Source organism: Phoca vitulina, unplaced genomic scaffold, assembly GCF_004348235.1.
Source record: "Phoca vitulina isolate PV1807 unplaced genomic scaffold, GSC_HSeal_1.0 scaffold115, whole genome shotgun sequence".
Classification (NCBI taxonomy): domain Eukaryota; kingdom Metazoa; phylum Chordata; class Mammalia; order Carnivora; family Phocidae; genus Phoca; species Phoca vitulina.
In genome coordinates this window covers 72,112-97,424 of record NW_022589818.1, presented here as the reverse complement: position 1 = coordinate 97,424, position 25,313 = coordinate 72,112, and the positions used below count along the sequence as shown (strand labels likewise).

The window sequence follows — 25,313 nt, the reverse complement described above, 5'->3', positions numbered from 1 at the left end:
GCGCGCGCACAGCATCCACGGGCGCGCGCACAGCATCCACGGACACGCGCGCACAGCATCCACGCGCGCATACACACACATGCACACACACGTGTATGCGTGTGCACAGCATGCACTATGAACTCTGGGACTCTGCACACAGCACTGCTCCATCACCTGTTGGGCAGACCAGCTGACAAGCGGTCGCTGGCACACGGCCAAGGGACCAGAAGCCAAAGAGAAACGAGATATTCAAGATGGAACCACACAACCACACCGGCTGAGAATCACGGCCGGAATCCCACCCAGTACCGAGGGTGGTCCTGATCCGGAGACAGAGGGGACTGAGGGAGAGCGCGAAGAGCAAGGACGCATCCCATCAAAGGCACTGGACGCACAGGACACGTGCACACACAGCATCCACAGATGCAAGTGGCAGAATCTAGTTTCTCTGTGACTCTTTCCAGTTCTTAGAGAAGAGGACCCCTGGGACGCCTGGGGGGCTCAGCTGATTAAGCGTCTGCCTTTGGTTCAGGTCATGATCCCGGGGTCCTGGGATCAAGTCCCGCGTGTCGGGCTCCCTCTGCCTCTACCCCTCCCCCTTGTTTGTGCTCACTCTCGCTTTCTCTCAATAAATAAATGAAAAATCTTAAAAAAAAAAAAGAAAAGAAGAGGACGCCTCTTGGATCCTGTTTGCCGTCGGGCACAGACAGCGGCTCTGGTTCTTGTAATACCAGGGAGGTCAGGTGGCTCTGACCTCCTGGACACTTAGGCAGGGCTGAGGTCAGAGACGGCGATGACCAATGAAGGTTTCCACCAACGGCTGACCCTCAGTGATTTGACTGACAGGCGATACCATCCCCGTATTCACTGACTGCAAATGTGCCAGGGGCCTGAGCCAGAAGACCAAGGACCCAACGAGGCAGCCCCAGGTCTGCAGCCTGAGTCCCACGTGAAGGCCCAGTGAAGCCGGGGCTCCTGCAGGGCCAGCAAGAAACAGCCCTTCAGGTTCTAACCGACTGGAGTCAGCACACGCTGGGGGCGGGGGGGGGCAGGGGCGCGTGACCTGGCATGGGGAACCAGAGAGCCCCTCCCCTTGTGAGCCCTGCCCCCACAAGGAAAGGACACGGGGGGGTGGTGGTGAACACGCAAGGTGAAGGAAGAGAAGAAGGCGCAAGAGAAGGGCCAAGAGTAAAGCAAGAGAATGCCTGAATAAAAAGATCTGGGACGGAGGACTTCCCAGAAGGATGTGGAGAAAGGGGTGAGCCAGGGCCACAGAGGGAAGGCTGGCCGGGGAGAAGGGGCTTGGGGGCGCTCTCAAGACACCCGACGGCCTCAGGAGCGGGTCTAGATCCTCCCCGACTCCGGTGGCAGGGGCGGGAAGTAGAACTCCTTATTACAGTCTTTGGGTGGAGATTTAAAAAGGCTGTGAAATCATTAATTAGTGCAGAGCGTCTGGCACAAAAGTGGGTGACAGGGAGCGGGGAGGAGGGTTATGGGAGGGAGACAGGGCAGTCGGCAAGCAGGCAGCAGGCCAGCTGTGGGGTTCTGGACGAAGGTGCTTGCCTTCACAGGGTCTCTGCTTCCCACCTGGCCATGCAGAATTAAACACACGCTCCCGCCCCTTGACTCAAATAGCACCTTCCTGAAAACTGCAACCCCACGTTCCTGACATTGTCTCCTTAGCAATGGTTACCTAGTGCACTATCATTTTATTTATTTTTTCAAAAGATTTTATTTATTTGAGAGAGAGAGGGAACGAGCAGGGGGAGGAGCAGAGGGAGAGGGACAAGCAGACTCCTCACTGAGCCCAGAGCCCGACGTGGGGCTCGAACTCACGACCCTGAGACCATGACCTGAGCCGCAATCGAGAGTCGGACGTTTAACTGACTGAGCCACCCAGGCGCCCCCCAATTTTATTTCTTACTTAATCTGCCTAGAACGGAAGCTCCAGGAAGGCAGAGTTTTGTTCCCCACTGCAGCCTCGGTGCTTACAACAGCAGATGCTCAGAAATACCCATGGAATGAAAGAATACACCTAGCCCCACTAACTCCTAATGTATTCAGTTCCGTGCTGCCTGAGAGAATGCAGGGGGGCGCATCTCACAGAACTCAAGACAGAAAACCATGCACATGCCCTGCCTGCACCGTCGTCGTCGTCAGAAGTGAGCGAGGATCTCGACGCCCCCAATCTCGTTTCGCAGACAAGGAGACTGAGGATCATCTCATCAGAGCCGTTGTTATGAGCTGAACGTGTGTCCCTGCAAATCGCTGTGCTAAGCCCTAACCCCCAGTGTAGAAGAACATGGGCCTTTGGGAGGTAAACAGGGTGGAATGAGGTCACGGAAGGCCCTCAGGACACAGGACAGCGGCCCCCCGCCCCAGGTGTGCACATGCCGAGGACAAGCCGTGGGAGCACACGGTGAGCACACAGCCATCTGCAAGTCAGGAGAGGGCTCACCAGAACCCAGATGCGTGTCACCCTGACCTCGGACTTCCAGCCTCCAGAACTATGAGAAAACCACCCAGTCTATGTGTTATGGCAGCCCGAGCTGAGCAACACAGCTTTTACGTGACATCTTCGGGGTCCCCTGGTGTCAGCATGAGAACCAGAACCCAGGGCTCCTGGCTCAGGCCGGGGTGTGTTTGCACACCGGTGTTAGCATGCTGGCCATTCCGGAAATAACCACCCTGGGAGAAGCTGGAAAAATGGGCTCGGCGTCTCTTGCTCCGTCCAACCCCTCAGAGCTTCTCGCTCTGGGCCTGGAGCCCACGGCTGCACCTCTGAGTGGCGCAGAGGGGGCTCCTTCACAGGTGGGGAGAGGATGAAAGGCAAGCCCTGGCTCTGCTTTCATGCCGCCCCCCCCCCCCCCCACCCCCGCCCGGCTGCCGCCAGGTCATGAGGTTGCACAACATGTGGCACTTAGGAAAGATCCAGTCCACAGGAAGTGAGAAGTCGGACTGCCTGGTGTGTCACCGGTCAATAACGAGGGCTGAACTTAAATTCTAGGGGCAGTTTAGAGTAACACCCTTGCACATCTTTAAAACCCAAGCGTGTCTGCATTAAACTTAAAAATCATGACTTTCAGGTAACCTCCTTCATCTCTGCCAAAAGTCTGCTTATCAAGTACAAAATGGATTTACACTTAACATACTTCCTCAACGGCTCAGAAACCTTTGTGTTTACCCTCACAGTATTTATCAATCGTTAATGACTATCGGTCCACAGACGTGACTCAGACGTTTGGGCACACATGCTCGTGTGCACATGATTCTTGTCCTTGGGAAACTCACCATCCTGAGGTGCTAGGGGCACGGTGTGCAATGGACAAGCAGAGAAGCGCAAACGCACAGCCAGGTGTATACAGAAAGCACGGAGTGCCACGTGCCGGCACCAGAAACCGGGGCTCTCTGGCAGCGCTGAGACCAGTGGGCTGTGCTGAGCTCTGAAAGGGACAGGGAGCGTGTAACTACCCTTCTCTTACTCATCCTAGCTGCTCACCCAGTCTGAGCCATGAACTGACCCAAACCCAAGAGGACTCCCTATCGATGCAAATTCGTTCGCTGGTCTAAGCCAGCTGGCAGAAAACTCTGCAGGGGTATAGCTAGTCTACCCGACTGCGAAATTCAAAACACACCAAGGAGCCCAGGGCCTGTCATCTTAGCCCCGAGCCATTTCTTCACCATAAAAGCACCCACCCCACCCCCAGGTTCAACGTTCATTCGCTGAAGCTCTCCTGCCTTCTCCCAACGGGACCTTGCTGCCTGGGGCACTACCCCATTCATCTCACCCTTCCCCCAAAACAAGTAAGACCCAGCTGCATACTCAAAGGACAACATCAAGAAAGTGAAGAGGCAACACACACAATGGGAGAAAGAATCTGCAAGTCACGTATCTGGGAAGGGACCTGTAACCAGAATATATACAAAACTCTTACAAAACAACAATAAAAAAACCTTTTTTTAAATGGGCAAAAGATCTGAATAGACCATTCTCTAAAGAAGACATACAGATAGCCATAAGCACGTGAAAAAATATGCAGTCTTAGTCTTCAAAAATGCAACCCCCTGCTTGTGTTCCCTCTCTCGCTGTCTCTGTCAAATAAATAAATAAAATCTTTAAAAAAAAATGAAATGCAAATCAAAACCACAATGAGACACCACCTCACTCCCACTAGGACGGCTAAAACCAAAATAATGGGAAACAACAAGTGTTGGTGGGGATGTGGAGAAATCAGAACCTCGTAGGCTGCTGGTGAGGACGCGGTCACACGGCCACCGCGAATGCGCTTCGGCGGCTCATCGGAACAGCACAGAGACGCACAGAGACACGCCCCGTCAGCCCCACTCCCAGGTCTGACCCCGGAGAACTGAAAACACACCTCAGACACACACGTGTACGTGGACGTTCATGACAGCGTTAATCACAGTGCAGCCCCAAAGAGGAAACAACCCGAAGTCCACAGCGGGCACCCCGAGGTGCTGTCCGGACGACAGGATGGACCCCCCGAAGTCCAGAGCGGGCGCCCCGAGGTGCTGTCCGGACGACGGGATGGACCCCCCGAAGTCCAGAGCGGGCGCCCCGAGGTGCTGTCCGGACGACGGGATGGACCCCCTGAAGTCCGCAGCGGGCGCCCCGAGGTGCCGTCCGGACGACGGGATGGATCCCCCGAAGTCCAGAGCGGGCGCCCCGAGGTGCTGTCCGGACGACAGGATGGACCCCCCGAAGTCCAGAGCGGGCGCCCCGAGGTGCCGTCCGGACGACGGGATGGACCCCCCGAAGTCCAGAGCGGGCGCCCCGAGGTGCCGTCCGGACGACGGGATGGACCCCCCGAAGTCCGCAGCGGGCGCCCTGAGGTGCCGTCCGGACGATGATATGGACCCCCCGAAGTCCAGAGCGGGCGCCCCGAGGTGCCGTCCGGACGACGGGATGGACCCCCGGAGTCCACAGCGGGTGCCCCGAGGTGCCGTCCGGACGACAGGACGGACCCCCCGAGGTCCGCAGCGGGCGCCCCGAGGTGCTGTCCGGACGACGGGACGGACTCCCCGGAGTCCGCAGCGGGCGCCCCGAGGTGCCGTCCGGACGACGGGACGGACCCCCGGAGTCCACAGCGGGCGCCCCGAGGTGCCGTCCGGACGACCAGATGGACCCCCCAGGCAGGAAGTGCTTCCACACGCGCACAACACGAAGCTCCGCCCACGAGTGGCGCCCGGGGGGGAGCCAGGCGCCAAACCGCACGCTGGGGGGGTTCCGTTACATGTGAGACGTTCAGGAGAAGCACGTCCCCGGACACAGGGAGGACAGCAGGGGGCTCTCTGGGGCTGGGGTCAGGCGGGCAGGACAGGGGAATGACCGCTAACGAGCACGCGCTGCTTCCCAGGAAACTGGAGAATTCTGAGATGAGACTGGGTGATGGCCTCACACTCTGTGACTGTCCCCAAACCACCTAACGGTGCACTCTAATGGGGAATCTTATGCTACGAGAACTAGAGCTCTATAAAGCTGTAAAAAACACACGGCTTTTCTGGTTTTACTGAGTGGAGGAGAAGGCCTTCCCTAGGACGCTGATGGACACCTCCCTTCATCCATCCAAAGGACGTCGTTTCTCTAAGTGCTAGTTCAGGATTTTGGTCAAATCCCCTATGTCGAATCTGGAAAACAGCCTGCCTCACAGGACGGTTCTGAGCACCGGGCAGCATTCGGCGCTGCCGTCTGGGCTCAGTGATTGCGCCAGGCCCCTCCGTGTCCCTCCCTCCCCGGCATCGCCTGTCGCCGACGCCCGAGAGCGGGGAGTGCCCCCCAACCAGTCTGCTGCGCTAGGGCTCCCGCCGGTGCAACCCTGCCGCTGACCCTGCCTCGCTGGCCGGCTCACCCCACTCCTACCACTGCCCCCAGCTGTGTGTTCAGGGTCACCCCCTGCCACGAGACTGTCTTGCCTCTTGCCTCACGGGAGGAACCAGAGCCCCTTCAGTTTCCCTCCTGCAAGCTCCTCAGGGCATGCTCACTCGCCTCTTCACCCCTTCCCCCTGCCCTGGCCCCACTCCCCTCTGCTTCCTCGGGAACCCCCCTAAACCTCCACCGTCCCTCCAGTTCCATGGCTCGACCCCTCAACCCACATTTACCCAAATCCCTCTTGACCTGCGGAGAACTGCTTCCTGAGGAAGCAAGCTCCTCCAGCCCCACCAGCCGACCCCTTCCCCTTCGCCCACCCGACTTCTGGGAAGGGTCCAGGGCTCGTCTGCCCTGCTGGCTCTCCTTTCACCTCCCAGCCCTCTTCAACCCACTGCAGTGTGGCCTCTGCCCCAGGACTCGGTTCTCAGTGAGATCACCGACCCCTCACCCTTGCGAGTCCCTCAGCCGGCAGGCCTTCTGCAGATCTCATCTAACCAGGCCCCACTCTGTCCCACCACGTGGGCCGCTAGCCCTGCCCTACACCCCCTTCGTAGGGACCCTGCCTGTTCTGGTGCCTTTAGCCGGCTCTGGAACACCGAGGACCCCACATCTGCTTTAGCCCTTTGGTCTCCCTCAAGTTCCCGACTCCCATTTGTAACTTTCAGGGGCGACATTCGACCTGCAGATACTCAGTCAAGCCCCAGAGACCTCCAGCCTCCTCCTGCACCCTCTGTCCCCCAGGGCAGACACTCCCAGGGTGCCTGGAGTCCTCCTTCTCTCTGTCCGCTCGCCAGTTAAATAATAAATCCTGTCACTTCCATACTAATGTCTATTTCTCCTGCAGGAGACGGTGCAGCAAAGAAGAGCAGACCTACAGCTTCGGTGCCTGGACGCTGATCCTCCTGCCCTACCTCCCAGCCTTGCGACCTTGACTCCCTACAGCTCCTTACTTCGGCTGTAACACGGGGACGCTGACGGGACCTAACTCACGGGGCTGTTGCCATGCGGGCTGAGGGGGTTATGAGGTGCAAAGCGCTCAGAACAGCCCCTCACCCCCGGCTGGGTCAGCGATCTCGGCGCTGGGCCCTAACTCTCCACCCCGCTGCATCCAGCGTGCACGGCACGGCTGACCCCGAACAGCACGGGGACCGTGGGTTTGTTCGGGAAGCACACTATGGCACCGCGGCCGCGCCAAGCCTTCCTCGGGACGTGCACAGCGTCTTCTCTCCAGCTCACCTTATGGGGGGAGCACGCCTATCACGTAACGGACCAAACACATGTTTGTCGATGTTAAGTTGTCGGTGAGGCTTCCGGGGATCACGAGGCTACTGGTAGTTAAGTGTCTGGGGAACCATTAGTTATAGGTGGGTTTCTGACTGCCCGGGGCGGGGTGGTAGGCACCCGGCTTCTGTGCTGTTCAAGGGTCAAGTGTATAGTCTGTTTAATGGCCTGCGAGCTACCGGAGGCCGGGACTGTCCCCTCCGTGTCTCAGCTCGCAGGCCACCACCACCCTCTAGGGGCTCTGTGAGCAGAGGGCGCGCCGCGGAGGGTCGTGAGGTCACGGAGGGCTTTCCCACACTCGGCGCAGTAGAAGCCCCCACGGGGAAAGAGGCACCGGCGGAAAACCCACCACCAGACTCACGTCGGCCGGCAGCTGGGCTTCCCGTGGTGCGACGGACGCACTCATTCGCTCGGTCAAGAGCACCAACTCAGCCCCCTCCCCTACACCAGCGCTGTCGGTCTGCGTGCTCTGCGAGGGCTCGGTTTGGGAAGGGGAGAGAGACTTCTTGAAACGGCGGAAGGAAGAGGGAGGTCACGGCTGCCGAGGTCTCAGACACGAATGAGGAGTGTGGGCATCTGCAAGCTTTCTGTCACCGATGAAGCGGCAAAGGAAGAACCTGGGTCAGGTTCTCAGCACGGGCTCAGCTGCACACGCGTCTGCCGTCTGCGGGGCCACAGCCACGCGGCCACCCACAGGCCGGCCTCCGCCCCTCGTGCTGCGGAGGGCACGCAACAGAGCACAGCTACTTCTCACGTTCCTGGCTTTCAACGGTCTTCCTCTGTGAGCAGCAAGGCTCCCCACCACCGAAACGAGGAGTGCTGGTTTGGTTAGTGTTGCCTAAATCATCCCATTTTAACAAACCAATAAAATACGAAATTCTCTAGCAAAAAAAGTACCTACCACCATTTACTCCCTGGTGCCTGCAGACATCTTATCTGTAAAATGGGAACAATCCTGTATTACCTAAAGTATGACAACCAGGCTAAAGAGCAGCTACACCAATACACACACACCTCCCCCATGCCAGACCCTGGGAAATACGCCGGGGGTACGAGGTCGAGAGCATGCGCCCCCAAAATGCATGTGGTGGGAGAAGCGTAAACATCTCGCAAGTTGTGGGGTGCCTGGTGGTGCAGTCAGTTAAGTGTCCAACTCTTGGGTTTTGGCTCAGGTCAAGATCTCAGGGTCCTGGGATCCAGCCCCAGCCACCCGCCCCCCTCGGTCCAGGTCAGGTTCCGTGCTCAGCGGGAAGTCCACGTGGGATTCTCCCTCTCCCTCTGCCCCTCACGCATGTGCGTGCTCTCTCTCTCTCAAATAAATAAATCTTAAAAAAAAAAAAAACCCAAAGATCTCAAGAGTTACTTGAGTATACAAAATAAGAGGACACACGCTACCGTGCGCTTAAACAAAACAGAGCCTTGCAGAAATGGGGCAACAGGACCCACTCACAGGGCTCCGAGGACGTGGCATCATTCAGGACTGAGACCACACGTCCGGTAACACTGCTCGCACGGCCCTTGGCCTCAGGTCAGGGAGGCTTCGGGCCAGAAGCACAGGCTGCTGCCACACCACGTGAGGTTTTTAAAAACAAAAAGAAAACAGGAGGAAGAACAAGAGCTATAGATAAAGATGTATTCTTTTCAGACTCTCAGTAATAATGAAGTAAACAACCAATCCGGACAGGGAGGTTTCACTATTTTCCCATCGACCATCTCCGAGTATTTGTTCCTTCGTCAATCACGGCACCCGGGGCAGCAGGCCTGCGACACCATCTCCCCGTCCCCGGTTCTGAACGGTCCGGCCTCTAAGCGCTGGACGCGCTTGGATCACGAGGACGGTGGTCCATACTCTGCTCACCTCTTCACATGCCTGCCTCCTCCCCCGGTCATGAGGGTATCTGACACACACACGTCTGATCCTACTGGAAAGAAGGACTTAATGATCTTCTTGCTTCTTATTTTTGAAGATTTCCTAGTGAGGGAGAACCCGACATCTCTACAGGTCTAGCAAAAGGTAGTAAAATCCTGACTTTCTCCAAAACTCAAAAATACACAGATTGGAAACGAAGAGGTAAACTAGAACCAGACAGGAAGATTCTAAAATCTTGGGGAATTAACAAAAAATGTACAAGAACTAAAAAGTGAATTTAGCAAGGCTGCAGGATCCGAGGTCAACATACAACAATCAGGGCGCCTGGGTGGCTCAGTCGTTAAGCATCTGCCTTCGGCTCAGGTCATGATCCCGGGGTCCTGGGATCGAGCCCCGCATCGGGCTCCCTGCTCCGCGGGAAGCCTGCTTCTCCCTCTCCCACTCCCCCTGCTTGTGTTCCCTCTCTCACTGTGTCTCTCTCTGTCAAATAAATAAAATCTTAAAAACAACAACAACAACAATCAGTTGTGTCCACATGTATTCACAGAAATAACTGAAGAGTGGTTTGTAAAAACTGTTGTTTAAAATATGAAACATGGGGGGTACCTGGGGGGTGCCATCGGTTAAGCGTCCGACTCTTGATTTCAGCTCAGGTCAAGATCTCAGGGTCGTGAGATCGAGCTCCCCTTAGGCTCCATGCTCAGCGTGGAGGCTGCTTGAGATTCCCCCCCTCCTTCTGCCCCTCCCCCTGCTCACACGCACTTTCTCTCTAAAATAAATCAACAAATAAAATATGAAACCTTTAGGGACAAATCTGACCGAAGATGTAGAAAGACCAGTTCACTAGAAACTGAAACAGTGCTGAGAGAAATGAACAACCTCCACGTGGCGAAACACATGCTCATCGGTACAACATGGGGTAGCCTCAAATGATGGTGTTGAGTGAAAGAAGTCAGACAGGAAAAGGGGTCACAGTGCATGACACAGAATTACAGAAGATGTAAACCAATCTACGGTGAAAGGAACCCCCCTGAAACTCCCTCGGGGGGGGGCAAGAGAGACTAAAGGGGCATTTGGGGGTGATCAGTCCATTTGTTATCCTGGCGGTCGTGACGATGTCACAGACGTACACACCTGTCAAACCGCATCCAGGTGCATACTCTACGTGTGTGCATTTTGACTGCGCATCAAATGTACCCCAGTACAGCTACTGAAAGGGAAAAAAACCAGCATTAAGGGAAACAAGTACTCTGGGCCCACAGCAGAAACTAAACTAAACATTGCCCTTCTCAATTATAGAGATGCAGGCAGATGTTTTTTCCTGCTAATACAAGCCTGCCCCAGGACATCCTGTTCATTACCCAGGTCGCAGTGTTGCTAGATCATAAAATGAGGCAATGGCCTTTGGATTTAAAACAGGGAAAATCACCATACGTACATACACTCTTGCATTCTATCTACTTGTACGTACAAACAATTATTTAATCAATTAATGCACGGGCAAGTCCCAAACACCCCCTTCAGGGAGGCAGCACAAATAATCAGCAAAAACAGATAATCCAAAAAGCAATTTCATCTACCTTTGTAATTTAATACACAGTTTTGTTTTGCAGGAGACATATTCTCAGGGACGTCAGGCTTTGACTACCACTGAAATGAACTGTCACCCCTCCTCCCATCGTACACTAGAACGGGAGCTAAGGTGATCACAGAGCAAGGATGCGTTATGACGCTGACACGCATAAAGCAGCTGAGTTACGTGTCGACGGTGAGCGTGCAGAAGCATCCGTACCTGCCAGTATCACATACTCACAGGTAACTGCCCACGTGCCCCCCATTCACCCTCCTGGGCTGCCCCAGAGCCTTTCTGGGTCTCCAAGTACATGTACCTCAATGTGAAATGTATTTCAGTCTGCTGATGCTCACATCAGAAAAGATAGAAAAAGCCACAGATTTAAGGCTGAGATTCTATCAGTAAATTCTCAGTGATTAGAGTCTGATGAACCAGTCGCTCTGCAGGAAGGAGGGAGAGAGGTACGGCGGGGCACACAGTTCAGGCAGAGGACGACACCAGATGAGCACGTGGCCAGCAGGGGATGCTAGGGACCTCTAAGGGGTGCTTTCAGGCAGGCGCTCCAGAGATGCACTCTTCCTAGCCTCTGGCCTTTATTATAAGTATTTGTTTGGGCACAGAAAATGCTGAGCTCTCCAACAAGAAAGAAGCATCACACGTATGTCCTTGTTCTCTAATGCTCCTGACTCCATAAAGGGACAATGACATGTTTACAATCAAATCAATGACTATCAAGGATATAAATTTCATCATCATCCAAAATGCACCCAACGTTAAGTCCTACCTGTGTGGTCACATGACAAGAGCATTAGGGAGACCACACCCTCTGGGAATTTTCAATCTGAGCAATAACGATGAGGTTTCCAGCCTGGAGAGCAGCCCCAATAAAGGAAATCAACTGCTGGTTATCTACACCAAGAAGAGGGGCAAAGTGAAGCCCAGGAAAGAAAATGAGATTACGTTGGAAAGTGTTGCATTCCTGGTACAGTTGTGATGCCACGCAGTCCCGGGCACGCTGCCTACCTCATGTCGGCCTCTCCACGAGGACCCTGACCTCAGGGGGTTGTCACCACGATTAAATAAGAGTAATGCACAAAAGCTCATCAGAGTACGAGTGAATCCAATCCATCAACACGGAAAAGGATTATGCATCATGACCAGGTGGGATCTGTCCCAGGAACGCAAGGTTGGTTTGACAGAGACATTTCTCTAAAGAAGGTACGCAAGGGAGCAGTACGCACCGGCACAGCTACTCAACGTCATTCGTCATTAAGGAGGCGCAAGGTCAGGGACCACGTGGCCCCATTACCTCCCCCAAGGCATCTGGAAGACACGTGATGGCGCAGCACAGGCCAGGGGTGGATGCTGGCAGAGAGGATGTCAGGCCCAGTGAGATGGGCTGGGGTCTGGCGGAGGGGACAGAGCCTGGGGTTCCCGTTGGATCCGGGCCGCCAGTGGTTCTCTCGTCCTCCCCCCTCGCCCCGTCTCCTGCACGCCTTCCTGAAGCTGTGGGCGCCTGGCCCCTGAGCCGGTCAGCCTCCTGTCCTGGCCAGTTGATTTTCCAATCCCGTAGCTTTCGTAGAAAAGGCTCTCCACGTGACGATGAGGACAGACGGGGCAGCCATACGGACAAGCGGGTCCCCCAGGGAGGGAAGATCCCTCATTCGTGGGAAGACAGAGGAGTAAAGCTGAATTAGAAGGGGAGCAATTCCAACATGGGAAGGAGCTGTCCAAACAGTGTGTCCTGGGGCTGAGGGGGGAAAGGAGGAGAGGGAAACCAGGTCAACCTCCCTCATCCACCCCAGGCTCCCCTCACATGCCCACGGTGAGGTTAAAGTACATGGCAGGTGGAGAGTGCTCTGCAGAGGGGAAGCACCCTACAGATGCTCAGGGCCGCAGGGTGATTATATTATGTGAGTTCTTAGCCTTTGCCTTTTTGCATCCTGGTTCTTGCCGCAGCAATCCTAACGAAGTTCACCAAGACAGGAAATGAAATGAAGCAGACTCGCGGGGAGGAGCCCTGAGGACCGAGCATTGGTTTGGAGGCCGCGCAGGTCGCCAGCAGGTCAGACGCTGAGAGAGCAACCGTTTTGCATCTGCCAGGACTCTTCGGAGTTGAAAAAAGGAGAACTTCATGGTTACCGCGTTTGGAGATTCTTTTCTCTACCTCTCCAGCTACCTTCCCATCCCCCGCTCCTCTGTGCTTCCTACCCTATTAAGCACCATTCCTCAGACTGTTCTGGAACGAACACATGCGCGTGCGCGCACACACACACACACACACACACATACACTCTGACCCCTGTTGGGAGCACACTTTTCCAAAGTAACTGAGCTCGCAGGGCTCCCAAACAACTCAGTCTCCGGGGTAAATAACCAAAGCGGCAGCGGTAAGACCCCAGGGTGAAAACAAAGCTCAGAGTCCCAGATCAGCAAGATGACTGTTACAGAGAACGTGGGGACGTGCATCTCAGACATCAAATCCCACTCTCCCATTTTATGATGAAATTGAGGCCAGCGAGGGTAAGTATGCATTCCTCAACAACAGACCGATAATCCAAACAAAAACGGGCAAGGGGTTTGAACAGACATTTATCTAAAGAAGATATGCAAACAGCCAACAAGCACATGAAAAGATGCTCGACACGAGTTGTCACTGAGGAGACACCCATGGAAATCACAGGGAGAACCCACCGCACGCCCGCGAGCATGGCCCCAGTCAAGAGAGACATCAGCAAGCGCTTGCGAGGACGCAGGGCTCCGAGCCTCGGAGATGCGCAGAGCGTGCCAGGGGGAACAGAAAGTGGTGCAGCCACTTTGCAAAGCGGTTTGGCAGTTCCTTAAAACACGGCACACGGAGCTACAGTCGATCCAGCAATCCCTCCCCCACCCCCAGGTACAGACCCGAGAGAGATGAGAACATTCGTCCCCACAGAAGCCTACACGTGATGTCCTCAGCGGCATCACTCACACCAGCGGGAAGCAGGAGCAAGCCAGGTGCCCGCCAACGAAGAACAGACAGACAGGTGGCCTCCCCGCACGGCTGAGCACCTTCGACCACAAAAAGGAACGACTGCTGACACGCCAGGACATGGATGAACCCTGAAGAGATCACGCCAAGGGACAGAAGTCAGGCATGAAAGGCCGCAGACTGTAGGATTCCCTTTACAGGAAATGTCCAGAATAAACAAACCCACAGAAACAGAAAGCAGATTAATGGCTGCCTGGGGCTGAGGGAGGGGCAGTGGGGAGCGACCGCTGTGGGCACAAGGGTTCTCTTTGGGGTGATGAAAATTTTCCAAAATTAGCAAGGGAATATGCTAAACAACACTGAACTGTACACTCTAAAGTGGTGAATTTTAGGTATGTGAATTATTCTCTATAAAGCTGCTAATGAAAAAATTGTTGGGGTGCCTGGTTCATGGCTGTTGGTAGAGTGTGTGACTCTTGATCTCGGGGTTGTAAGTCTGAGCCCCATGCTGGGTGTAGAGATGACTTAAAAATAAAATCTTTAAATAAAGATTGGGGGCGCCTGGGTGGCTCAGTCGTTAAGCGTCTGCCTTCCGCTCAGGTCATGATCCCAGGGTCCTGGGATCGAGCCCCACATCAGGCTCCCTGCTCGGCGGGAAGCCTGCTTCTCCCTCTCCCACTCCCCCTGCTTGTGTTCCCTCTCTCGCTGTGTCTCTCTCTGTCAAATAAATAAAATCTTTAAAAAAAAAATAAAAAATAAAAAATAAAGATTGCATCCCTTCATTCAGGAAAACTCCCCCCTCTCCCCCCGGGGACACGGTCCCAGTACCACAGACACAGAGAAGCCCCTGAGCAGCTCGGAGGTGCCACACTGTGTGGTTGAGTGCAGAGTGACCTCTGAGGACACTGTGTTCTTCCCGTCACCCCCCCCAACCCGCCTGGCCCCCACCGGCGTGCCATCCTCTTCTGGTCAGGAACCAAGCAGGAGGCAGAAGGAGGGTGGAGTTCCCTGCTTCCAGGACAGTCCCGAGTGGGCCACGGGCAGGGAACGCTTACTGGGGAGAGGCGTGGCTCCCTCCCAGGACGCGCATGCCCAGCAGGCCCGCGGGTGAGGGAAATGGACAGCGCTCTGCTCGGGGGGATGCTGTGCTGGGCTCTAATCCCGGCTCCGTCCCTGACTAGTGTACGGACTCGGGTAAGTCGCTAAAGCCTCTCTGGCTTGCTTCCCTGTCTGCAACGAGTGAATGCAAATCCCTGCCGGCGGCCCCCATAAGACATGGGACAAAACCGCTCTACAATGCATCATACCGCACAGAACAGAGGGGCACCATCCAGGCACTCCTTCCTGGGTCCCGGAACTTCCATCCCTCTCTCCGTCATCCACGGCCTCCCTACTTGACACACTGACCGCTCTCTCAACTGATCTCTCATTTCGTCTTGACAGTTATGAACCCAGCTTTTACTAAACTCACTTACATTTGCATCATAAATAACAAGCTACTTATTTGTTGTCTGTCTTCCCCAACAGCCTCTAGTCCCAGCGTATCCCCAGGACTGAGAGCACTTCCTCACATTAATACATATCTGATGAATGTGCTGAATATGTAAAAAATCCCCATATCCCAAACCAAGGGCTGTGCGGTGGGATCTGACAGGGGAGGGGGCTCTGCCCCGTGCAGTCCTTTCTCACCCTGTCAGGCTCCAAGTTCAGAACTGGTGAGAGGCCAGAGCTGAAGCAGAAGCAGAGCCATCAGGCCCGGCCCACGCCCTGCTGGGAGAACCAGGATCTCCTCTGGCTTTCTGCCGTGTACTGAGGTGATCCAGAGGCCTGCAGTGGGGTTTAGGAAACCCACAGGGACTGGCAGGTCGTGTCCTGCACCGACCACGGTCTGCTGACCCACGCCTACACCTGCGCAGGTGCCACGCGGGAGGTCACGAAAGATGCAAATGCTCGGGCCCAACCCCAATCCAAACTCACGGACTCAGAAATGGTGGGCGTAAGGGAACGAGTCTCTAGCCCTCTGCTGCATGCCTCCCAGGGCAAGCTCCACCTCAGGCAGCCAGTCCTGCCTTGGAAAAGTTAACTCAAAGTCCTACCGACAGGGACCGGGAGCTACGTCTTTCCTCTGCTTCTTCCTGAGCAAACTTTGTAGAAGTTCAGACTAGACTGTCTATCTCCACTTCTTCATCTCTTCTTCTCTGGCTCCTGCCTGCCCCCCACGCCCAAAGGCCACGGAAATACTCCTACCTCCAGACAGTTCTCTCTCCCTCCTCTATGCCCCCCGCCTCCCCTCATGGGGGCATCTGACCCTGCTGGCCTTCTGCCTCTCTGCCGCTCTCCCCCCACCAGCCTCTTCTGTGGGACCCCGCCCCTCTGTCTCACCTGGACGTGTGAGCACCCCATGTGTGCTTCTCCACCCCGGCCCGCCAGGCCCAGGTGCCAGCTTGCACTCAGCACCTGCCCTTGGCTCCGCCCCAGAGGGTTGCGACCGATCCCTCTGGTGTTCATCGAGGGGGACCCCCCACCCCACACCCATGCCAAGAACAGGGACGTCGTCCTCCCCCACATAGCCACCTGCTCAGTCCCCCACCCGTCCTTCTCCACCTGCAGCGACGGCTCCCTGCCCCCATTGCCCCTCTCCACTGAAGCCGCAGGGACGCGGTTTTCCAAAGTGCATCCTATCACGTTGCTCCCTACATAAGTCTGGTGATGGTGTTCCGTGGCCCTCAGGATAGAGTCCAAATGCCCGAACACAGGGTTCCACGGTCCCCAGGCCCCGGCTCCTTCCTGTTGTCCAGGTTCACGGATCTACTGTTCTGTGGTCTCAGGACAGACCACGGCGACCCCCCATCCCGCCGCACCATGCTCTCTCTAGCGGTCGGGCCTCTGATGCGTGCCCCCTCTACCTGGACCTGCCCTCTCAAGCCCGGCTCTCAGTTTTAGGCCTCCATTTAAAGTCCCTTCCTCCAGGAAACCCTCCCCAGAGTCCCTCCCATGTGCTCCAGCTGGAATCACAGAAGAGTTCAGGGTGCTGTCACCACCTCCCGCGTCCTTTTGTCTGTCCGCCCCCAGCCACGGGCTCCCGGAGGGCACAGCGTGCAGCTTACTCACGTTGAACCCCAGGGCCTGAAGATTCATGAAGTCGACCAACCTTCTTAGCTGAGGGATGGCACGGACACTCCTAAACCCCAGCCCTGTTGCTGTGAAGACACTGGAAGCCGAGTGGTTCCTGCTCCCAACCCCAGGGCCTGAGGAGAAAGGGTCTGCGGCTCAGTCTCATACAAGGTCCCATTCACAAAGCTACTTACTACACTCTCTCCACCACCTCCCCTAGAACAGCAGTGGCCTTTCTCTGCAGGGCAGTCTGCTCTGGGAAATGAATGGGGCCAGCCCGGGGCAGGCGGGACAATAGCAGGGTGGGCCCGGTGCCGTCAGACCCCTGCGGGGAAAGGCAGCCCGGAAGCCAGGCCGCCAAGGGGGAGCCCCCCGAGCTCTGAGCCACTGGAGGCCGGCCACCCCAACAAGGACGCTCTGTCCCTACAAGAAATACCAAGCGCCCAAGACCTAGAACCACTAAGAGCAAGGGGAATTCTTGGTCTCAGTTCCTGGCAGCAAAGTTTAGAGTTGCTTTCTTGAAGCCCTTGGCTAGGCAGGCTGGGGACTGGAAACGTCCGGAAGGAGCTGCAGGTGAAGGCAGCCAGCAGCAGGCAGGCTCTGCAAACTGACAGGGCACCGGGAAGCAATCCCGAAGGGCGTAGAGACATCACTTCGCACCCCGGGCAACCGAAGGCATGATCGCCAACATACGACATGGAAAGAACCAAGGGACACCAGCACCTACCACAGCGTGCCAGGGGCGAGGCATTCTGCTCGAACCTCTACATAAATTATTCTACACACACAAATAGAAGATAACAGGGTCCAACTGCTCTGTGTGTGCGCAGAAGGAACGCTGAATGACAGAAACGTCGCGGTCTGTGCTGTGAGCCAGCAAAGGTCTCCCTGCAGCGGTGAGGAGGAGGAGAACGCCCACGTACAGGTGTGGACGGAGGCGTGGGGGCCCAGGAAGCCGGTGGGGGGCCCGGGGAGAAGACCTGCGATGGTCAGAGGGGGCTGAACAGAAGGGAGGAGCCACGAACCCCAGCTGCGGAGTCTGGGCCGGAAAGACACTGAGGCTGTCCGCCAAGGGACGCCGTTAGGATGAGATCCCGCGCGCCCAGAGCCATGTCTGCCGGTCCCTAGTTTAGGGCGAGCCCAGGCCGGAGCCTCCAGCCCCAGGTCTTCGGTGGCAGCTGAGCAGAGCCCAGGCCAGGCTGGGTCCTCGCCCAAGCAACCGCCTTCCCAACACCCACCGTGTCAGGCACCACAGAATCCACGCAGCTAGTTAGTGGCCGAGCGGGGGCCCCACGAAGACCCTCTCACTCCAGATCCTGGGCTCTGGAACTCTGGTCCTAGCACCCTGGGGCTTGGTGTGGGGCTGCCGTGTGACCAGCTCATGGAGATCCGTCAAACACCCGCCCACCTCCTCAGATCAGGACCAGTTTCCTCAGGGATCTCCCAGACCCAGCTCCCCTCCCCGCTCCCCTCAGGAGGGCTCCCTGAAGAACCACAACCTCTTGGTCGAGGAGGCCCAACCGGAGGGTCGAAGGGATGCACTAGTGGGGTAAGTCCCGCTGGCTGTGCCAGTCAGCCCACCGCTGGGCGCCCACGGGAGGCAGGACTTACGGGAGGTGGTCTCTCTCTAGCGACAGCCTGACCCATCTCCCAGCCAACCAGCCTCAAAACTTGGGAATCAAATTTGATTCAGACTTAACAGACCTTGTTGATTTTCCTTCCAAAATGTCTTTCAGATCCTGCCCGTCTTCAACATTATCTTTCTCCAAGACTGCTGCGAAACCTCCCCGGGGCCGTCCTGGCCCCAGGCACTGTCCCATCTCCGGATCAGTGTCAGCATTCTCTCTGTGAACACTGTTTACCCTGGAACACATGAACCTCCCCTGCTCCCAACACCTTCATCCCCCCATCCTGCCCACCTCCACAACCTACTCTCTGTCCTCTCCACAAAGACCAACAATCCTGCCATCCTGACCTTTGCCCAGGTTGTCCCCTTGTCTGATGAGGCCCCCTCTTCTCTTCCCCAATTTTTTTTTTTTTAAAGATTTTATTTATTTGACAGAGAGAGACACAGCGAGAGAGGGAACACAAGCAGGGGGAGTGGGAGAGGGAGAAGCAGGCTTCCCGCTGAGCAGGGAGCCCGATGCGGGGCTCGATCCCAGGACCCTGGGATCATGACCTGAGCTGAAGGCAGACGCTTAACGACTGAGCCACCCAGGCGCCCCTCTTCCCAATTTCTAACCACCCCCTCCCGGCTGCTCTCCTTGGCACCAACCTTCTGCTCTTCTCTAAATGTACCTTTTGGTACACATCGAGATTCAGCAATTACGTACTACCCCTGCACTGTTTCCTGCTGTTTGACCAATAACCTTTCACACCAAGAATGTAAGCGCCACATTCTTGCACATTATCTGCCAGAACACCGAGAACTGAGCGAGGCGAGCGGCTCTGTGATAAATGTTGGCTGCGCAGCAGACTGGCCGCAAGCTGCCTGGATCATGGGGAGGCGTCCCCTGGAAAGCTGCTGGATCCCCCAGGTCCCCTCTGTGACCGGAGGCCGTGACCGGTGACCACAGGTCCCATCAGACCATTTCAGAGTAGCTGCACATAGTGGCGGAGAAAGTGCAGGAAGTCACCTGCTCTGACTTCTCAAAGCTCCTTCCTGGTGCATTCGTGCCTCAGTTTACTGTTCCTTACAACGAGAAGGGAAATCCTGAAGAAGTCAGTGAAGATGACGGAGGGACACTTCAGGGCCTCCACTGAAGTCAGGATTAAAAGACAACGAAACGAGCTTCAAATGTAGCGGAGGCAAGTCTGAGACCCTGAAGGGGTCCTCGCCACATACCGCGTGGCACCGCCTCCCACGAGGGGCCACTGAGCACTGGACACATCTGCAACACAGATGAAAATGACCCCTCAGCCCTCGTGTCCTCCGGGACTGCACACCGAGCAAAGCCCTCTCGGCATCCGAATCCCAGACCTTCAGAGGGTGGGCCGGGGAGCGCCCCCCCAAAGCTTCCAAACTCCATCCTGTGCAGGTTGGGAGCTTCCAGGACTCCTTTGTCTTTATGCTAATTTGGGAGTTGGCTATTGCCCTTCATAGAATCTTCTACATTTTTGATGAAATCATACTGTCATTTAACTTTTCCTATTTTTTATGTATTCTCGTAAATGGATGGCAGGGACTCTGACCGTAGTCTGACAGATTAAAAAAAAAAAAAAAAGCTCAATAAATTTGTTAATCAAAGGGTGCTCTTTCAGATATGTGTTTGAATATTTGAAGTTAAGCTTAGCCTGCTCCTGCTCATAATGGTGATTATGCATCAAAATCCACGCAAATCCACGGCCACCTCTCATCTCACACCACATGGGAAAAGGGTAGTTCTGGAGAAGACTCAGCACTGCAGGTGGCTTCTTATTTGTAGCTCTGAATGGGAGATCAACCCTCTAAACTCAGCTGAATGGGGATTCTAGGGCCCAGGGCTCGATAAGAACCTGCAACCAGGGGCGCCCGGGTGTCTCAGTCAGTTAAGCGTCTGCCTTCAGCTCGGTCATGATCCCAGGGTTCTGGGATCAAGGCTCCCTGCTCGGCGGGAAGCCTGTTTCTCCCTCTCCCACTCCCCCTGCTTGTGTTCCCTCTCTTGCTGTGTCTCTCTCTGTCAAATAAATAAATAAAATCTTAAAAAAAAACAAAACAAAAACCTGCAACCAAGGTGGGAAGAGTTCCAGGAGCCGCCCCCACCCTTTCTAGATAAGCCCAGTCTGGGCTTCCAGCAAATCCTCTCTGCAGACCTTCCCTGAAGCCCAAGGCTCATTCCTAGGACCTACGACCACCCTCCCTCCTTGCCACCCACCCCCCCCAACCTCACCTAAGATTGCGCCTCTTCTAGAAAGGGGAAAGGTTACATTCAACCTCAGATCCCTGATAAGGACGGTTGCTGGGTGTGGATTTATTTTGAACTGGGAACGGCCAGAGATCACTAAACACAGGCTTTCTATTCCTGTCTAAGGCAGCCAAGGTAACTGCAGCCTCTCCCGTTCATCAGAATTCTTGGGAAGGCGCTTCTGTTTCTCATATTCTTCTAGGACCATCACCCGACGCTCCCTTCCAACCCCAGGCGCATCCCCACACAAAGCCTGCTCACTCTGGTCAAATGCTTCAGAACAATGCAATGATCCTTCAGTTACTCAAACTCTCTTTGGGCCTAGTTCAGAAGAAAGTGGTGCATGAAGCTAAACCAAACTCAGAAGTTTACTGCCTGAAATTCACGGTTTTAGTTTGGAAAGCAATTTGAAATATATGATCTTGGGGCGCCTGGGTGGCTCAGTTGCTAAGAGTCTGCCTTCGGCTCAGGTCATGATCCCAGGGTCCTGGGATCGAGCCCCACATCAGGCTCCCTGCTCAGCAGGAAGCCTGCTTCTCTCTCTCCCACTCTCCCTGCTTGTACTCCCTCTCTTGCTGTCTCTCTGTCAAATAAATAAATAAAAAATCTTAAAAAAAAAAAGTAAGAAATATACGATCTTATTTGATTTGCTCCTTCCAACAGCCCCGGGAGATGCAATAAATGTTATAATCCTCAAACGACACACAGCATGAAAGTGTTCGTGAACCGGAAGGCCTTTCACATACAGGAACGCTTGCTTCGCCCAGGAGGAAATGAGAGGTACGTGACCTGCCCAAGGTCGTGGAGTTAAGGGGAATGCCAGGGTTCAAACCAGGACCTCTTGGCTTAAATCTAGTGCTTCCTCATCTGGGCTGGCCCACAGGGCTATGGGACTCTGCACGGAGGACAGCGGTTTCATGGATGCAGACGCCTAACCCACCTGGCTGGCTTGGAACCATCTGCCATTGGAGATGAGGCAGTGGATAGAGACGGCTTAGCAAAACTCATCACCATCCCCGCAGAAGTAACTCAGCGTCCTTATCTCTGCTTGCAGCATCAAACACGCTTTCGGAAACTCTTGAGAAGAACAGGTGTCCACGGGCAATAAGCTGTCCGAGGACAAAACGGACAGGGGCTGGAGCAGCTGCGTGAGCCTGCGTGTCAGGAACGACTGATCAATACAGAAAGATCAAGATTCGTCACAAACACTTCTCATTCATTTGGACCCAGGTGTCAGTCCCCAAGAGGGGGTTAAAGACGCTTCCGAAGAAATATTCCAGAGGTTTCTTTACTTTGGGCCACAAGTCTTCTCCACATCACAGTCCTCTTGTCACGTGGCTCCTCCCTAGGGAATACACACCAACTCGGAGGCCTTCTCTGACCTTGCTCTGACTACGTGGGCAACCAACCCAAGAGTGCTGAAACACTCTGAAATGGAAGAATTTACACTTGCTGACACGCTCGCTCATCCCAGCACTCACGTGTCCCGTACTGATGGAATGCTCACACAGGCCCACTGCGGAGCAAAGCGGACGCAGTCCCTGCCTTTCCAGGGCTTACCATCGAGTGTCACTGTTCCTCGGTCTTCTTCGGGAACCTACCCTTCCCTCGCTCCCAATTAGACAGCGCACCCATGGCGAGCAAGAGTCACGTACTTTGATTTTCTGAAACACTCGTTGGGCGCCTTCCCCTAGACTCTCTACGCGGGACACTGACGGACTGTGTGAGAATCCCTGACTCCACAATCTGGAGCGCGTCCTTCTGCTCAATCTCCTAAACTTAGGAGTTCTTTAAAATCCACAGTCTTGAACCTGAGATGTCAAAAGGTCCAGCAGAAGGAGCCCGCAGCCTAAGGGGTAAGATATCTAGAAGGGGACCTGAGCCTCAGATGGGGCAGAGGCGGCGAACACTCTCAGTCTGCAAAGCTACATTACTCCACAGGAGAAACGGGTGCTTTCCTACAGAAATGACGGTGCCGGCCCCAAGACTGTTGAAAACATAAGTACAAATGGAATACCGGAGAGCATCCTATCCTACTGTCAGAAGGAGACATGGAAACCACAGTCCACAGGACCAACATATAAACCCAGTTATCCAGCGTGGGGCAAGCAAAAGAGCCTGGGTCAGAAGACACGCATCTGGGCTCAGATTCTGCTGCTAGTCCAGCAAGATGGCACCAGGCAAGCCAGGTGTCCTCCCTGGGCCTCAAGGACCCCCACTGTACAACGGGAATAATAACCTCCACCTTGTCTGCCTCATAGAAACGCTGTGAGGCTCAGATGAGACCTGTTCTATGAAAGTACTTGGGGACACGTCCCACGCCGTCCGCATCCGCACAGACGGTGAGGACATACAAGCTCCCAGAGGAGCACCTCGCATCAGCCCGCGAACCCTCACGGCCTCCTCCTTGCACCCCCAAACCTGGGTTTCCATCTGCTCACATCCCTGATTTCAGAGAAATCACTCACCATCCACATCCCACAAAAGGCAGGTGCACTAATTCCCAAACTCCAGCACGACGAAAAGAGAAGGTGGCCACGTAACCATGTCACCTCCCTGCCTTGACGCACCTCGGGCCTCCTTTTACAAGATGCGAACTGCAGGGAGGCCAAAGACAAGGGGAAGAGACACACACACTTTATGCCCTTTGTGGCTGGCTGCCTTCACCCCACTGCCAAGTCAGGGCCCAGGAGGGGGGCTGCTGAACTGATCTAAACAGGACTCAGAGGCAATACAGAGATCAGTGTTTGGGAGGGATTATATTTATGTCACATTCCACAGCCAAAAAGAAATTACCACTAGCATGGATGATCAAAGGTTAACTGGCATGGAGAGACCACGGCTCTCCGCTCTTCCCCGCCTCTCCAGCAACACTGTCCAGTGCTTTCATTTGCTTGCTCAGTCCTCCAACCACCCATCCACCCAATTAGGATGTGTGCAGCACCCTCAAAACAACCCTCTCTAAGATTCTTAAGGAGTAAGGGTTGGGGGGGGTTGGGGAGGCGGACACCTCACAAAGTTGTAAATTGCAGCCCCAGTGATCCAGAGGCTGGTGAGGGGGTTGGATCCTGGGCTCGGACTCCAAGGACCAGAGCCTCTGCCCATCAGGCCTGAGAGCCCAAAACAACTCTTTCCAGCTCTAGGCAGAGGGAAGGCCTATCTTGCAGAGTCAAGCTTATTAAGGACAGCTTGGAAGATTAAACCTTAGCGCATCCGCTGGTGGGCAGGTCTCAAGTTAAACCCTAAGCTTGGAGAGGAAGAAATTATAATGCGACCTGTGCATTTTGGGGCCATTATCAGTCACTGGCAAAAATCCAGACCTGTATGGGTGCAAAGGGTGCTTGTGTCCCATCAGTCAGGCCAAGAACATCCTCCTCGTTCTAGAAATGGAATCCACCCCATCACCGAGCCCCACCACTCCGTAGCAACCAGCCGGTGGAGGCCCACGCCCCTGCCAGGGCCCTTCCCCCCGCAGCTCAACACCTAAAGCCAGTCCCAATCCACCCTGGGGACTCACGTGACCAGGCTTGTGCCGCCTCCCGCCCCCTAAACTGGCAAGTTAGGGGCCCAAATTCAGCCTGTAGCCGGGCAAAAGTCAAAGACTGAGGGGGGCACTTCCCCTATCTCTCCTCTCCTGGCTTCACTGTTTATTGCTCGTCTTTAAAAAAGCACCGAATCAGGACAGGGACACACACAGAGGACACATAAACACACAGGCCGGCACAGTCCCCAGAGACCCGGGCTCCCACCCCGACCCTTCCTTTGCACCTTTTACCGAAACGCACCACCCTCCCTCCCAGTCTTTGGTTAAGAAGGTGTTGGAAAGCACATTATTAGCAGACCTACCTGTCTATGCTCTGGGGTAACCTCACACTCATGGTTTCTCAGTGTCTTCGCGGAGCTACGATCCTGCAGTTTTGATGTCTTGATCGGGGCTGAGTCGGCTGCAATTTTTAAGAAAGGTGGGAGGAGGGCCTCCCAACCTCACGGTCGGATGCTCCGATGCTCGAATGCTCTCTGCTGGCTCTCAGGACCCTGGGAACTCAGGCTCCATTCTACTTGTACCAGCGAGCATGGTGTCCGTTCTCAGCCCCCGACCCCTCCCCCGTCGGAGAAAAAAACCGAAAGAAAAAGAGGAAAAACTATGACCTTCTTAGAAACCAAAAACCCAACCACAAATCTCCTCAAGGTTAGCGCTATGGGCTAAGACATGAATCACAGAAGGAATGTGCCTTCAAAGTCTCAGTCCTCACTGCAAACTACAGATGAAGCCCATGCTCGAGATGCCGCTCCCGCAGCTGTCCTCCCGCAGGCGGGCGCCCGGTGGCCGGCGGGGCCGTGCCGGGTCCCCCGCGCTCAGCACGACGGCGACGCCGACGCCAGGGCAGGGGCCGCGGAGGGCCGGTCCGAACCGGCGGCGGGGGAGGCCCCGGGCCGCGCGCTCGGCGGGGGAATAAATGGAAGCATACAACGGGACGCGCACCGCGGCACCCCTTCAAGTCCGGGGCGGCCCTGCGACCACGGCTGTGGAGCTCCTTAAAAAACAACAACAAAAACAGCTTTTACGTGAAAGGTCTGGAAACCCTTCACCGAGCCGATGGCACCGAGCGGGAGCGCGGCGCCCCCGCCTCACGCCCGCCGGGCCCCCGGCCTCTCCGCGCCCCGCGCCCGCCGCCCGCCGCCCCGGCCGCCATCAACCCCGGACGCCGCTCGCGTCCCCGCGCCGCCCGCCCCGCGGCCTCCTCCTT

At 55.5% G+C, this 25,313-nt stretch overlaps 1 protein-coding gene across 8 annotated transcripts in view; it reads right to left on the bottom strand.

The window, feature by feature from the left end:
* The window catches only part of ARHGEF11 (Rho guanine nucleotide exchange factor 11), an 84,569-nt gene extending 59,347 nt beyond the window's left edge, over positions 1 to 25,222 (bottom strand). For all 8 annotated transcript variants that reach the window (XM_032398262.1, XM_032398263.1, XM_032398266.1 and 5 more), the window contains exon 1: positions 24,412 to 25,222. In XM_032398262.1, coding sequence (XP_032254153.1) covers positions 24,412 to 24,443 — 32 coding nt within the window. In that variant the 5' untranslated portion in view covers positions 24,444 to 25,222. The remainder of the gene's footprint in view (positions 1 to 24,411) is intronic.
* Positions 25,223 to 25,313: the final 91 nt, after the last annotated feature.